Below are 13,805 nucleotides of genomic sequence, written 5' to 3'. Positions count from 1 at the left end.
AAGGACCAAACTGCTCTTTTCCCTTTTGTAAAAGCAGGTATCTTAACTTCTGCATGATACTGCTTTTTCATCTGTAAGATCTTCCTGACTTATCCTCGATATCCATTTTCTTCTTTTTTCCTCTGACAACCTTCAAGTTTCTTCTCCTTGATGGCTGATTAACTTTGGAAAGCGAAAGTAGGACTTGTTCCGCTCTCTGTCTCTGACAGACTGTCAGTTCGATTGGAACAACGAAAAACAGCACAGAAATTAATCGTTGTAAATATAGAACCACGATAGCTATTTTGTATGAATCAAACATTGAAACAAATTCTTTCCACTCTGATTAGAAAACTTTTAACATCGCGCGGTGAGAGCAACACAGTATCCTATGGATTGGAGTAGTTGTCCACGGCGGATGTGTGGCCGTCACGTGATATGTGATGTAATTAAGCAATATCACACGAGAGGGAGTGCTGGCTAGCTACTTTGTATCATTGTACATTAATCTGGACGTCCATCGTCCTCTTCTGACGACCATTCGTAATTTAACTAAATGTTATTTGTGGAAATATATCCATCTTTGCCATGCAAGTTTGTTACAATCTGATATTGATAACGACCGTTAATGTAGCCTATCCATCCATCCATTAACTGAACCGCTTATCCTGCTCTCAGGGTTGCGGGGATGCTGGAGCCTATTCCAGCAGTCACTGGGCGGCAGGCGGGGAGACACCCTGGACAGGTCACCAGGCCATCACTTAACGGTTATTAATAGAACACCTGTGCGGCGGAGTGATAGATATAGTTAAAAATCCCAGTGCTGTTATACTGAATATCAGCACTCATGGAATGCCTCTTGTCCAATCAAATGCCTTGGTTGGAACTAATAACCCATCTCTGGCTGTCGCGCTTTCCCTGCAAATCAAGCATGTCTGTCAAGTTATTTTCAGTAAGTAATCGTCTCTGTATTTTCTTGTCATTTATTCCACAGATTATACTATCTCTTAACCGTTCCATCAACTTGTCTCCATAGTTACAGTCTCCTACTGGAATCTGGAACGTAGCAGGCTAGTGTTAGAAGGATAGGTTGTTAACCGGTAGCAGGTTAAGCTACTCCTTAAGCGTCCCTGCATCCGTCTACAACCATCGTATTTTCTTTCGGATTGATCCTCGTCGCCAATAAATACGATATCCCCAGTGCCGTTGAACACTCGGGCAGATAAGTGTACTTCACTGGTCTTTATTTAACATTGTCATAGCTTGTAGGCCTCCATGTGAACACGGCTACAACTCTTAATAGCCCTCTGCTATAAGGAAAGTACAGGTAGCCCTGGGGTTATGAATGCCTGACATACGGACTCCCGTACTTACGAACCGACCTCAGTAAAGCGTATTATATATATATTAAAAAAAAAAATCGAGTTACACACAGTGGTTCATACTAACGAACGGATGGACTACTTTGCACGACGCTCAAAACATTGCGCGTTTTAGGTGGTTCATTGGGAGAACAACGCCACGCCATCATCACCATGGATCACGTAAACGTTGTGTGTGTTATGTTTTCATTTAAATGTTTCGTGTGTTTGCCCTCGTAATCATGGCTCCAAAGTGTAAATCTGATGCAAGCGGTGGTGATGCACCGAAGACAAGGAGAACGATCACGACTGAAACGAAAGTGGAAATAATAAAGCGTTCAAATTCAATTCAGTTCAAAACTTTATTGCAGACTCAGGGTCCATAACAGACAAAGACAAAGAAAGAAAGGTGAAATACTCTTATCGTTTTTTCACTTACCCCGTGAGGCGGGGAGGCGAGTGCCAGGTGGGCTCTTGTTTCTGGTGTGAAACAACCGGCCTCTGATTTTTACCAGTGGCTATTAATTAGACAAGTAAGATTGCTTAAACATGATGAGAGATTGCTTAAAAATGGGGATAAACCAAATTGCTTTGTGTAGGCTATGGCACTTATTTTAACTTGGTGTCTTTGAATGTCTCATATCTGGTCTCTGTCATGTTACTCACAAGAACGTTTCTATGGTTAATCCTTACTGATACCCCCACAGAAATCCAGTACAGATTACATATGCCCTGCCCCCAATCCCAATATCTTTCTCTAATCCTGTCTGTTGACTGGATATGTGATTGCCTCAGTCTTTCAATTTAATGGAAACTGTAGGAATATATTGTTTCATGTGCCTAGGACTGAGCCTCCTTTCTTTTCAGTTTGATTGTCTCATTACAGCTTTTATTGGTTCCAGCTCTATCTGTCATAGACTGCTCTGGCAGGGGATGGGAGGTGGCTGTTGCTATGCTGACACTAGGAAAATATATATTGCTGGTGATACCACAGAAATTAGATCTTAATTTTTCAGGACTGTATTTACTAACATCATCACATTTTATTCCGTAGTTTATATGGAATAAAATGCTCTGCTTGTCTAACTTGGCAAGGTAAGCAATACTATGACACAACATTTCACTGAATTCTGAGCAGTTTTTAATTTTAAGAATAATATATTATGTGCTTGTGATATGAGAAAACCCATCTATCCTTCCGATCGGATTCGGAGACCTAACGGAGAGGGAGAAGAGGGAGGAGGAACAGAATATCTAACACAACAACAGCTACAGAGATTTAAAAAAAATCTTTATATTGCTCAGCTCAGAGCACATCTCATACATATTTACTATGATAAGTCAGTCATGTGCCCTGTGGCACACATCATGTCTCGCTGATACATGGTATATCTGAAAGGTGGTCTGTTATGTTCCCCGTTAAAGGTCCAGGAGATGAGGGGAAGTAACAAAGAAAAAATAAAGTATCCCGGGGGAATAAGAACGGTGGGAAGCAGAACCAGGTGTAAAAACAAACAGATTTATTAACAAAAACTAACTCTAAGCCAATATGTACAACAAAAAAGGCAACTGAAGACGCTGGCTCTTAGCTAACCTGGCTTAGATAACAAACAAACAAACTCAGATCAGACCAAAAAGAAAGAAAAAAGAACAATAACACAGCTTTCACCTGCCTTCTCAAGGAGTATTGACTATTAACACAAGAGCTCTCTCTCTCTGGCTGCCAACAATGGCCCACTGGCCCCGCTGGGCATCGCTCTCCAAGTTATATACCGGGCTGATGAGGGATTGGAATCATCTGGCCGCAACCAGCAGCTCCACAGGAGGCGGGGCATTACCTGGAGAGGGAAAATTACACACATATACAACACATGGCACTGGGGTCGTAACATGGTCATAAGTGCATTGCTCTGCTTTCAACACTATCATCCCCGCCAAAGTAACCACCAAACTCCTCTCCCTTGGCGTCAACCCCTCCCTCTGTAACTGGACCCTGGACTTCCTGACCAGCAGACCTTAGTCTGTTAGGTTAGGTGACCACACCTCCTCCACCCTGACCCTCAGCACAGGTGCCCCTCAAGGCTGTGTTCTGAGCCCCCTCCTTTTCTCCCTCTTTATCCATGACTGCCCGCCAATAGTTAAGTTTGTGGATGACACCACTGCCGTAGGCTGTGTCACTAACAGTAATGAGACGGCCTACAGGGACGAGATCGAGCACCTCACATCATGGTGCACCACCAACAATCTTGTCCTCAATGTGCAGAAGACGAAGGGGTTGATTGTGGACTTCAGGAGGTCTAGAAGCTGTAGCCAATCCCCCATACACATCAATTGGGTGGAAGTGGAGCGTGTTTCCAGCTTTAAATTCTTTGGAGTGTACATAAGTGAGGACCTTTCCTGGACATCAAACACCCAGGCCCTTGTGAAAAAGGCCCAACAACGCCTGCATTTCCTGAGGAGGCTGAGGAGCACCCGTTTATCCCCCAAAATTCTCACCAACTTCTACCACTACACCATAGAGAGCATCCTGACCAGCTGCATCTCAGTGTGGTATGGCAACTGCACCTCAGTAGACCAGAAAGCTCTGCAGCGGGTCGTCAAGGCGGCCCAGCATATCACCGGTACCCAGCTCCCAGCCATAAAAGACATTTATCACAAACTCTGCCTTCGAAGGGGTCTCAGCATCAGCAGAGATCCCATCCACTCCAACCATGGGCTGTTCTCCCCCCTGCGCTCTGGGAGGTGCTACAGGAGCCTCAGAGCCCGCACTACCAGGCTCAAAAACAGCTTCTTTTCCCAAGCTATTACCTGCCTGAACCTGGCTACCCATTGAATGCCTGTAAATATGTTTATACTCGTGCTTGTTTTTTTTTGTTTTTTTACTTATCTTTAGCTTTTAGTCTTCATCGGTATATATCTTATACTCTGTCCATGTCTGTGTTGCACAGTTTGGCGAAGCCACAGGCCTTATTTCGTTTTTAACATGCGCCTGCACTTTGTTTTTAATGACAATACATTGAATTTAATTGAAATGGAAAAAACCATGCAACTGGTCTGCAGAATAAGGAAGATTCCCTCTGGGACATTCTTATTGTGCATATTTACGATGTGGCTTTTATCAGCTGTGCAAAATTTGTGTTTCTGCTTTAATTTTTGATCAAATGTGTGGGGATGTGGGTATACATAGGTGAGTGTCTTCTTGCATGTGTCTATATTGTGAGTGTCTGCGCTGAAATTTTTCACACATGCATTCTTTCACTTTTGAGTCACCTCCAGGAATAGAAAAAGGGGAAAATTAAGTATTGGCAGGAAATTGGCTCAATAATGGAAAGTGCTCAGCTTCAAAGCAGTCCTTTCCCTGCAGTTTAATATTGACTGCAGTATAATTTTACAGAGCATTCCGTGTTATTTGCTTTCCTAATTTCCTGTGGTTTTAAAAGTGGTTCATGTTTTAGTACTTGAACTTTGAGTACAGAACTCAGCAATAAGAATAGAAAAATGGAACTACTCATGAAGTCATTTTAGGATGCTGCAAAGCCTTGACCATGCTTTGTCTTAAGTTTTTCCCATGGACATCTTGGTAAAAGCTAGGGGTGGGAATCGCAGAGTAACTCACGATACGTTACTATCACGATATGTTGCCCACGATAACGGTAGTATCACAATTGCGATACTCGATAGATTGCAAGACAGTTGTCTACAATACATCACGATATCCCTGAAGAAGAAAAGATATCCCTGTAACTGAAGAAGAAAAGATATCCCTAAAAAGGCAAAAGCAGGAATTATGTATTCACTGCATTGTGGTGTCAGTTTCATAGAATTTGACAACTGAAATGAAACAATGTACAACAAAGTGCATAGTATAAGCTTAGTGCCTTTTTAACACACACACACACACACACACACACACACACACACACACACACACACACACACACACACACACACACACACACACTTCCAACTTGTCCATGTCCACGTGTGCCATCATTCCAATGTAAAATAGCCATAAACTGGATAAACTGGTAAAAGGCCTATGCGTCGCTAGAGTATTTCCAATCTGTATAAATGAACTTTACAAAAAAATAAATACATTAATGCAAAAAATATACATTTCTCTTTCAAAAAATAATAAACACTAAACATTAAAAAAATACACACCTTTACTCTCGTCTCTGCATACAACGCTGGGATAGCTTTTTCAGTGAAATATTTTCGACTCGGTATGTCATCTTGACTCCAGTGTTTGAAGCATTCGGCGAAAACCTTCATTTTAGACTACACCGTTTGGGTGTAGGCCTTCACAAATAAACCTAGCGATAGACGTAATACTGGCAGCCCTCGGGGATGTAAAGTTAGCCATTTTCTCCACAACGAGATCAGGATGATGACGAACAAGGAGGCTACGCATGTTCATGGTGTCCCCGTGTACTTAACTTTCACGAGACAGTTCTTGCCTGTCGCGTAGACTTTATCTTACCGATGCTGTTTGTTCCGTCAGTATTGTAAAAGCTGAAGTGGGCTCAGACTTGAAAGATGATGGTGCCTCTAGATTTGCTTTCTCCCGCTGTCCACGCTGTCCGCCATTTCCCCCCTGTGAGTTTCTTCTTCTTCGCCACAAGTTTACCCTCATTCATTTGATGAGTTCTACCACAAGGATTCACCAAGTAGTGACTCTGGTTAGTCAAGTCGGTGGGGGAATCCGTTTAGAGTGCCTGCAGATTTAATAAGAAATATTGATATTTGGTGTCAGGGTATTGATAATGTATCACAAGAGAAAGTAATATAATATATTCCCATAGCAATATTTTTTCCCAGCCCTAGTAAAAGCACCCAGTGCTAAATGCAGCATTGGTTTGTTTGGCCTTCAAGAGGGTAAAGTTCTATATTTGCAACAACACAAACAGTTCAGAGATCGGTTTTGGTTGTTGAGGTTCAGTTAAATGTCAAGTTGTGAGTATGTGCTGGGAGCAAAATGATGTCAAGACATCTTGAGTTTTACTCTTGCGGTCATCCCTTTTCCAAATCAGATTACAACCTTGACGTTTTAGGTATTTCCCTATCAACGTATACCAGTGAGATAAGACATTTATTTGCATGTTTTTTCCAAGGATGATTTGGGTGTAGTATGAGGTGCTCACACCTGACAAACATCCAGGTGTACAGCCATTCACTAACATGATTGGTCTGACCCAGAACTGCCTGTTAAAACTACTGACTTACCTGACAAGACACCTGATTCTCTGTTCTCTTCATGTCTGTAGCCGAGGCCTCTTAACAGGCCTAAACCTAAGATGGCGGCGTCTCCGGCGTCCGCTGTTAAGCTGTCATCTAGCCGTGGGACCTCAGGAGCCAGGAGAAGGAGAACGCGCTGTCGGAAGTGTGAAGCATGCCTGCGTAAAGAATGTGGAGAGTGCCACTTTTGTAAAGACATGAAGAAGTTCGGAGGGCCGGGCCGCATGAAACAGTCTTGCATCATGAGGCAGTGTATTGCTGTAAGTTTCCTCAGTTGTAATTTCCTCATTGTATTTCATGCTTTTTCTGTGCAGATGCATTTTGAAATACTCACCGCCATGGGGCCACGTCTGTCATTTAAAGATGAACAGCTAACATCTCTTCAAAAAATGAATTAGTGTGGGGCATCCGGGTGGCGTGGTGGTCTATTCCGTTGCCTCCCAGCATGGGGATCGCCGGTTCGAATCCCCGTGTTGCCTCCAGCTCGGTCGGGCATCCCTGTGGACACAATTGGCCATGTCTTGCGGGTGGGAAGGTGTCCTGGTCACTGCACTAGCGGCCCCTCTGGTCAGTCGTGGCGCCTGTTCGGGGGGGGTAGGGGGAACTGGGGGGAATAGCGTGATCCTATCACGTGCTAAGTCCCCCTGACGAAACTCCTCACTGTCAGGTGAAAAGAAGCGGCTGGCCACTCCACATGTATCAGAGGAGGCATGTGGTAGTCTGCAGCCCTCCTTGGATCGGCAGAGGGGGGTGGGGCAGCGATCGGGATGGCTCGGAAGAGTGGGGTAATTGGCCGGATACAGCTGGGGAGAAAACGGGGGGAAAATCCCCCCCTCCAAAAAAAGACCTAGTGTGAAGTAAGGGACTAAATGACATGCAACTCATTTTAGTCTCTCTTAATGAAAATTCGCTGTTGTCTCCTGTAGCCAGAAAAGAGGAAGAGTTTGTTCTGCCTCTTAATCTCTGATGTCAAACTGTCCACGAATTGGAATAGATGGAAAAGGTGACTGACATTATTTAGGCTTGTTTTTTAGAGACCACAGTTTCTGCTTTAGTTTTGACAGCACCATCATAATTATGTTTTTTGCTATGTTACTAGAAAAAAATAAGCCGGTACTATATAAAGTACCTGTGTTTATGTGTTTTTTCTTCTTCATTGCTATACAAATACTAATAGCGTTTTTATAGTGTAGCAAGTGTTCTTACCAGAGGTGGAAAACTCCACTTCAGGAAGTAGAAGTACTAACCATGTATTTGCTCCACCCATGCACTAAACCAGCTGATTCTAATTTGCACAACACTTCAGCCAGGTAGGAGAACTAATTAGTGAAATCAGCTGGTTTAGTCCATGGGTGGAGCAAGTACATGGTTAGTACTTCTACTTTCTGAAGCCGGGTTTTCCACCTCTGGTTCTTACAGCATCACTACAGAAATACTGTAGTACATTTTTTGTATAGGAATGCCACAAAAAACATAGGCAGTATAACAGTAATTTTCTATTTTCTATGATGTTCAGTTTCATATGCTGTTAAATCTTCAGGTTTCATCCAGGAAATTGTTTGCGGTTATAGCAGTCTCTTCTAAATCCCTTCTCTACCTTGTGTGAGGGCGACTGATAGTCAGCTACGCCGCTGTTGGAGAACTTCGAAGTAAAACATAAAATTGATGAGCCGATTAACTGTTTTCCTCTGTAATAACAGTGCTTCTTCTTTTTCTGTTTTCTTTACTAACCTGTGCTGTCGGCAGGCTTGGCATACGACACGGGGGTTTTCATGCCAGTGTGTCCTAGACAGAGTTCATCTGCACGTGGACTTCTAGTTCTGCACCTGCAAAGACAATATTTATTAATTATCACAAACTGCTTCATCCCACAGATCATCCAAATGATCTGTGGGATGAAGAGAGCACGGGGATTTTGTTATATATTCATAGCTGCCACCAGTCCCCCACTTCAACAAACAGTGCCTCTGGCGTCTGGGTAGCGTAGCGGTCTATTCTGTTGCCTACCAACATGGGGATTGCTGGTTCGAATCCCCGTCTTACCTCCGACTTGGTAGGGAGACCCTACAGGCACAATTGGCCGTGTCTGTGGGTGGGAAGCTAGATGTGGGTATGTGTTCTGTTCGCTGCACTAGCGCCTCCTCTGGTCGGGACTGGGGGGAATATTCTCCCACGCGCTACGTCCCCGTGGTGAAACTCCTCACTGTCAGGTGAAGAGAGGCAGCCGGCGACTCCACATGTATCGGAGGAGGCATGTGGTAGTCTGCAGCCCCTCCCCCCGGATCGGTGGAGGGGGGGAGGGGGGCAGCGACCGGGACGGCTTGGAAGAGTGGGGTAATTGGCCAAGTACAATTGAGGAGAAAAAGGGGGAGGGGGAATCAAAAAAAAAAAAGAAAGAAAAGAAACAGTGCCTCTTCTCTCTCCGTCTCTGTCTCTCTCACCCCCCCACCCACCCCCCCACACACACACGTGTAGGCGGGTGTGTGCTTTCGCGTGTTAGCCAGCTAGCTTATCACTACTGTGAGGTTGTCTGCCAATGGATATGATAATTTGAGACACTGACCCTCACTTTCACCTCTTGTGTGCTTTCTTCCCCCAGCCCGTCCTGCCACACACAGCAGTGTGTCTGGTCTGCGGAGAGGCGGGGAAAGAAGACACAGTGGAGGATGAGGAGGAAAAGTTTAATCTTATCCTAATGGAGTGTTCAATCTGCAATGAAATTGTACATCCTAACTGCCTTAAGGTAAATTACACAGTCCCGGACGTGTTGGTCACTGAGTGTGTATTACTACCTAATATATGTTGTATATGTGAACTGTATTTAAGCTTTTACCTGTGCTGTTTAACAGTTGTCTCTCACTGTTCAGCAGTCTTTTTAAATGTGCTTTCTCGCTCAGGTGAAGGATGCAGGTGGAGTTGTAAATGATGAGTTGCCAAACTGTTGGGAGTGCCCTAAATGCAACCATGCAGGAAAAACAGGAAAAGTAAGGGTCTGTGCGGATGTTATTGTGTGTATTTGATATTAAAATTGAATTAATGACGGCAAATGTTGAGATACGAGACCGAAAGATATAAAGTTATTCTGCTTTTTTTCCCCCACCTTTTGGCCTTTAAGCAAAAAAGAGGACCAGGTTTTAAGTATGCGTCTAGCCTTCCTGGATCTCTGCTGAAAGAGCCGCGACTGAACCGCGACATAAAAGAGGAGCCCGACACTCCCAGCATTACAGCGGTGGCTGTCACCGCCTTGAGCGCCGCATCCACAGTTAAGAAGAAGGGAGATCGGGAAGAAACTCCCAAGAGGAAAGACGAGGAGCCTCTAAAGAAGCCTCCCTCCATTCTGTCTCTGGAGGCCATGTCCCGGCCAAGACTTGAGGATAACCCACTGAGGAAAAAAAGAAAACTGTTTGACACCAACGATGAACCCGTTATTGTTAAAAAGAAGGTTAGACCCTAATTATTTCGTAAATCTATTATGTTCTAGTTCAAGTTTGATTCAAGTTCAATTTTATTGTCATGTGTATTAGAAGTACAATGAAATGGGCGTCAGGGTAGCGTAGCGGTCTATTCCGTTGCCCGCCAACAGAGAGACTGCAGGTGTTGGTGGGCAACAGAATCCCCGTGTTACCTCCGGCTTGGTCGGGCGTCACTACAGACACAATTGGCCGTGTCTGTGGGTGGGAAGCCAGATGTGGGTATGCGTCCTGGTCACTCCACTAGCGCCTCCTCTGGTCGGTAGGGGTGCCTGTTCAGGGCGGAGGGGGAAATAGCGTGATCCTCCCACGCGCTACGTCCCCCCCGGTGAAACTCCTTGCTGTCAGGTGAAAAGAAGCAGCTGGCAACTCCACATACTGGAGGAGGCATGTGGTAGTCTGCAGCCCTACCTGGATCGGCGGAGGGCGGAGCAGCGACCGGGATGGCTCAGAGGATGGGAGTAATTGGCTGGATACAATTGGAGAGAAAAAAAGGGGAAAATTCCAAAAAAGAAAAAGAAATAGAATGAAATTCCTATTCTCTGGCTTAACACAGGGGACCCCCCCCCCACAAAAAAAGAAACACTACAGACCTACATAGACTATGTACACAATAAATTCATACATTATATACACAATATACAGTGCACGATAACACAGCTATGTAAGGTGCATATGGGTGTGTCAGCTGTTCAGCAACCTGGCCGCCTGTGGAAAGAAACTATTACTGAGACGGGGGGTGTGTGGTTTGATGCTCCGGTAACGGTTTTTAGATGGAGGGAGCGAGAACAGAACATGAGCGGGGTGGCGGCTGGTGTCCTTAATGATGTTTTGGACTTTCCTTTTGCAGCGGGTGGTGTAGATATTATGAAGTTGTGGTGGTTCCATGCCAATGATTTTTGCTGCTGTCTTTCCAGTCCTTTGCAGCAGTCTGCAGCCCTGAGCAGTCAGGTTGCCAAGCCACCCTGTGAGACAGCCTGTCAACACACTCTCCATGGTACTGCCATAAAAGTTCAGAAGAGTTTTGGTACTTGTACCAAAACTCTTGAGATGCCTCAGAAAATACAACCTCTGCTGTGCCTCCTTGAGGATGCAATTGGTGTTGAGAGACCATGTGAGGGTGTCTGTGATGTGTAAACCGAGCAATCTAAAACTGTCCACAGTTTCAACAGGTGACCCATTGATGGAAAGTGATTTTCTCTGATCTTTCTAAATTCAACAAATATTTCTTACAAAAGAAATACGTTTCACTTCTTCTCTTCTATTCTCTGTTGTAAGATCCCTTTTACTGCTTCCATTGCTTCCGCATGGGGGCGAGGTTTCGGGTGTTTACAAAGGAAGAAGTCATGCCGAATCTTATCAGAGCTGAACATTCATTTGAGGTCGCATAGCGTGAAAAATAGAGGAACCGCTAACAGTAATTTATTTCCAAAGTAATGGCTGAATTTTGGTAATGAAGCATCATCCACATTGTCATGAAAGCGAAATGTAAGGAAAAAGGTCTATCTCTGTAGGTATCCTCTCCATAATGTTGTCAGACACTTATTATAACAATCTGAGCCCGTCAGGGGCAAAAACGAGCATTTTTAGTGCATGTGCTTTGACGGGTGTACTTGCCCCCACGGATTACATTGCAGCCCATTTCGTGGCTGCCAACTGAAGCGGTCTCACTCAATGCTGGACCAGTTCCAAAATGTTTTGTCCCTATTAGTCATTTAGACCCCAAATGATGGGAAAATAGGGCCCAGGTTTAAAAATACCGTAAACACCCTTTAAGACATGTCTGGACTGGTACAACCACTCTCACATGCTGTTAATCCTCCATCCTGTTTGGTGTGGCTCACTCATATATGCTTTTGTTTATCTTTTGTTTATCAAGCCAGTGTTTGGCAGAGGTGTAAAAACCCGGTTCAGAAAGTAAAAACCCTAACTGTATTCCACCCATGTACTAAACCATTAGATTGCACTGACTAGTTTCCTAAATCAGCTGGTTTAATACATGGATGGAGTGAAGACACGGTTAGGGTTTTTACTTTCTGGACTGGGTTTTTACACCTCTGGTGTTTGGCCTGATTTGAATCATTCCTTTGAAGTTCTCATTAATCAGCGGCGTCCAGGTGTTGTGGCGGTCTATTCTGTTACCTGCCAGCATGGGGATTGCTGGTTCAAACCCCCATGTTACCCCTGGCTTGGTCGGGCGTCCCTACAGACACATTTGGCCGTGTCTGCAGGTGGGAAGCCAGATGTGGGTATGTGTCCTGGTTGCTGCACTAGCACCTCCTCTGGTCAGTTGGGGCACCTGTTCGGGGGGGGGGGAGGGGGAACTGGGGGGAATAGCGTGATCATCCCATGCGCTACGTCCCCCTGGCGAAACTCCTCACCGTCAGGGGAAAAGAAGCGGCTGGTGACTCCACATGTATAGGAGGAGGCATGTGGTAGTCTGCAGCCCTCCCTGGATCAGCAGATGGGGTGGAGCAGTGACTGGGACAGCTTGAAAGAGTGGGGTAATTGGCTGGATACAATTGGGGAGAAAAAAGGGGGAAAAATCCCCCCCCCTCAAAAAAGGAAATTCTCATTAATCCAAAATAAATGAGGTGTCCAAATGAAAACTATTTCATAATGAGATGCCAAAATTAAATCATTCCCCCTGTTCTTTCACAGAGGAAGTTTTCAAAACCTGATGATTCCTTGAGGCCCAAGCTGCTGCAGCAAATTAAGACAGAGAATGATGATAGTGATGATGAAGAGGGCCAAGAAGATTGTGAAGATGAAAACATATTTTTACTGGACAAGATTAACATAAAGGAAGAAAAAGGTTACGATGAAGAAAAGCAAGAAGGAGATAAGGAAGAGGAGGAGGAGGCACCGAAGAAGGAGAGGGATTGTAGTGTAGAGGACAAAGTCAAGGTTATGCTGAGCCCATTGTTGAGGAAATTATCAGTCAAAGAAAATAACCAGGCCTCTAACTCTCCCAGAGCTGGCCCAAGCAGTGAATTAAGTGATTTCCGGGAGAAAAGTGCTGCCCAGATGAAAGCTCGCCAGCAACGTCGCCGCCTGCCCAACAAAGAGCTGAGCAGGGAGCTGAGCAAAGACCTCAACCAGGAGATTAAAAAAGCTGATGACTGTCTGGCTAACCAGAACAACCGACCACTGAAGATGGAGGATAGCCCAGTTAATCACAATCAACAACCATTAAAGACGGAGGACCCTTTGACTCTTAAGCCCCGCAGGCCACTAAAAACAGAAGACTCAGCCATAAGTCAGCACCGTAGGCCCCTTAAAACGAAGAAGGGCCTTGCCAGTCAGAACAGACGACCGCTGAAAAATGACGACAGTCTGGCCAACCAAAACCACGGACCAGTAAAGACTGAACCTAATAGTGAAGGAGATGAGCCAAAGCTCAGACGGCCTCTCAGTAATAACAGCAGTGACCTGGGTGACTGTGTGCATCAAGGGGGGCAAGAAGTGAGTGGGATGCCGCCCGGGTTCTCACCATTGTGCTGGAACAGAACTCCCTCGATCACGCCTGTATGCCCCCGCCCACTTCCTTGTCGGTCACCGTCAAAGTACTTTCAAATGGAGCGCCATGTGATCCGCCCACTCCCCATCAGCCCTCCACCCGACAGACTACCCCTGGATGATGGTGAAACACACATGATACCTAGGGAGATGTGGATGGCGGTTTTCAGTTATCTAACTTACAGAGATCTGTGTGTCTGCATGCGTGTCTGCAGGACCTGGAACAGATGGTGAGTGT

General features: G+C 45.1%; 1 protein-coding gene across 1 annotated transcript in view; it reads left to right on the top strand.

Annotated features, from left to right (window-relative positions):
• LOC130121601 (lysine-specific demethylase 2B) overlaps window positions 1-13,805 on the top strand; it is a 68,393-nt gene that overhangs the window by 41,465 nt on the left and 13,123 nt on the right. Inside the window, exons 13-17 of the mRNA XM_056290444.1 lie at window positions 6,608-6,838; window positions 9,178-9,321; window positions 9,476-9,562; window positions 9,694-10,020; window positions 12,710-13,797. Of these exons, the coding sequence (XP_056146419.1) occupies window positions 6,608-6,838; window positions 9,178-9,321; window positions 9,476-9,562; window positions 9,694-10,020; window positions 12,710-13,797 (1,877 nt within the window). The remainder of the gene's footprint in view (window positions 1-6,607; window positions 6,839-9,177; window positions 9,322-9,475; window positions 9,563-9,693; window positions 10,021-12,709; window positions 13,798-13,805) is intronic.

The sequence above is a fragment of the Lampris incognitus genome, chromosome 12, assembly GCF_029633865.1.
Source record: "Lampris incognitus isolate fLamInc1 chromosome 12, fLamInc1.hap2, whole genome shotgun sequence".
NCBI classification, from domain to species: domain Eukaryota; kingdom Metazoa; phylum Chordata; class Actinopteri; order Lampriformes; family Lampridae; genus Lampris; species Lampris incognitus.
This window is presented reverse-complemented; position numbering and strand designations above follow the sequence as displayed.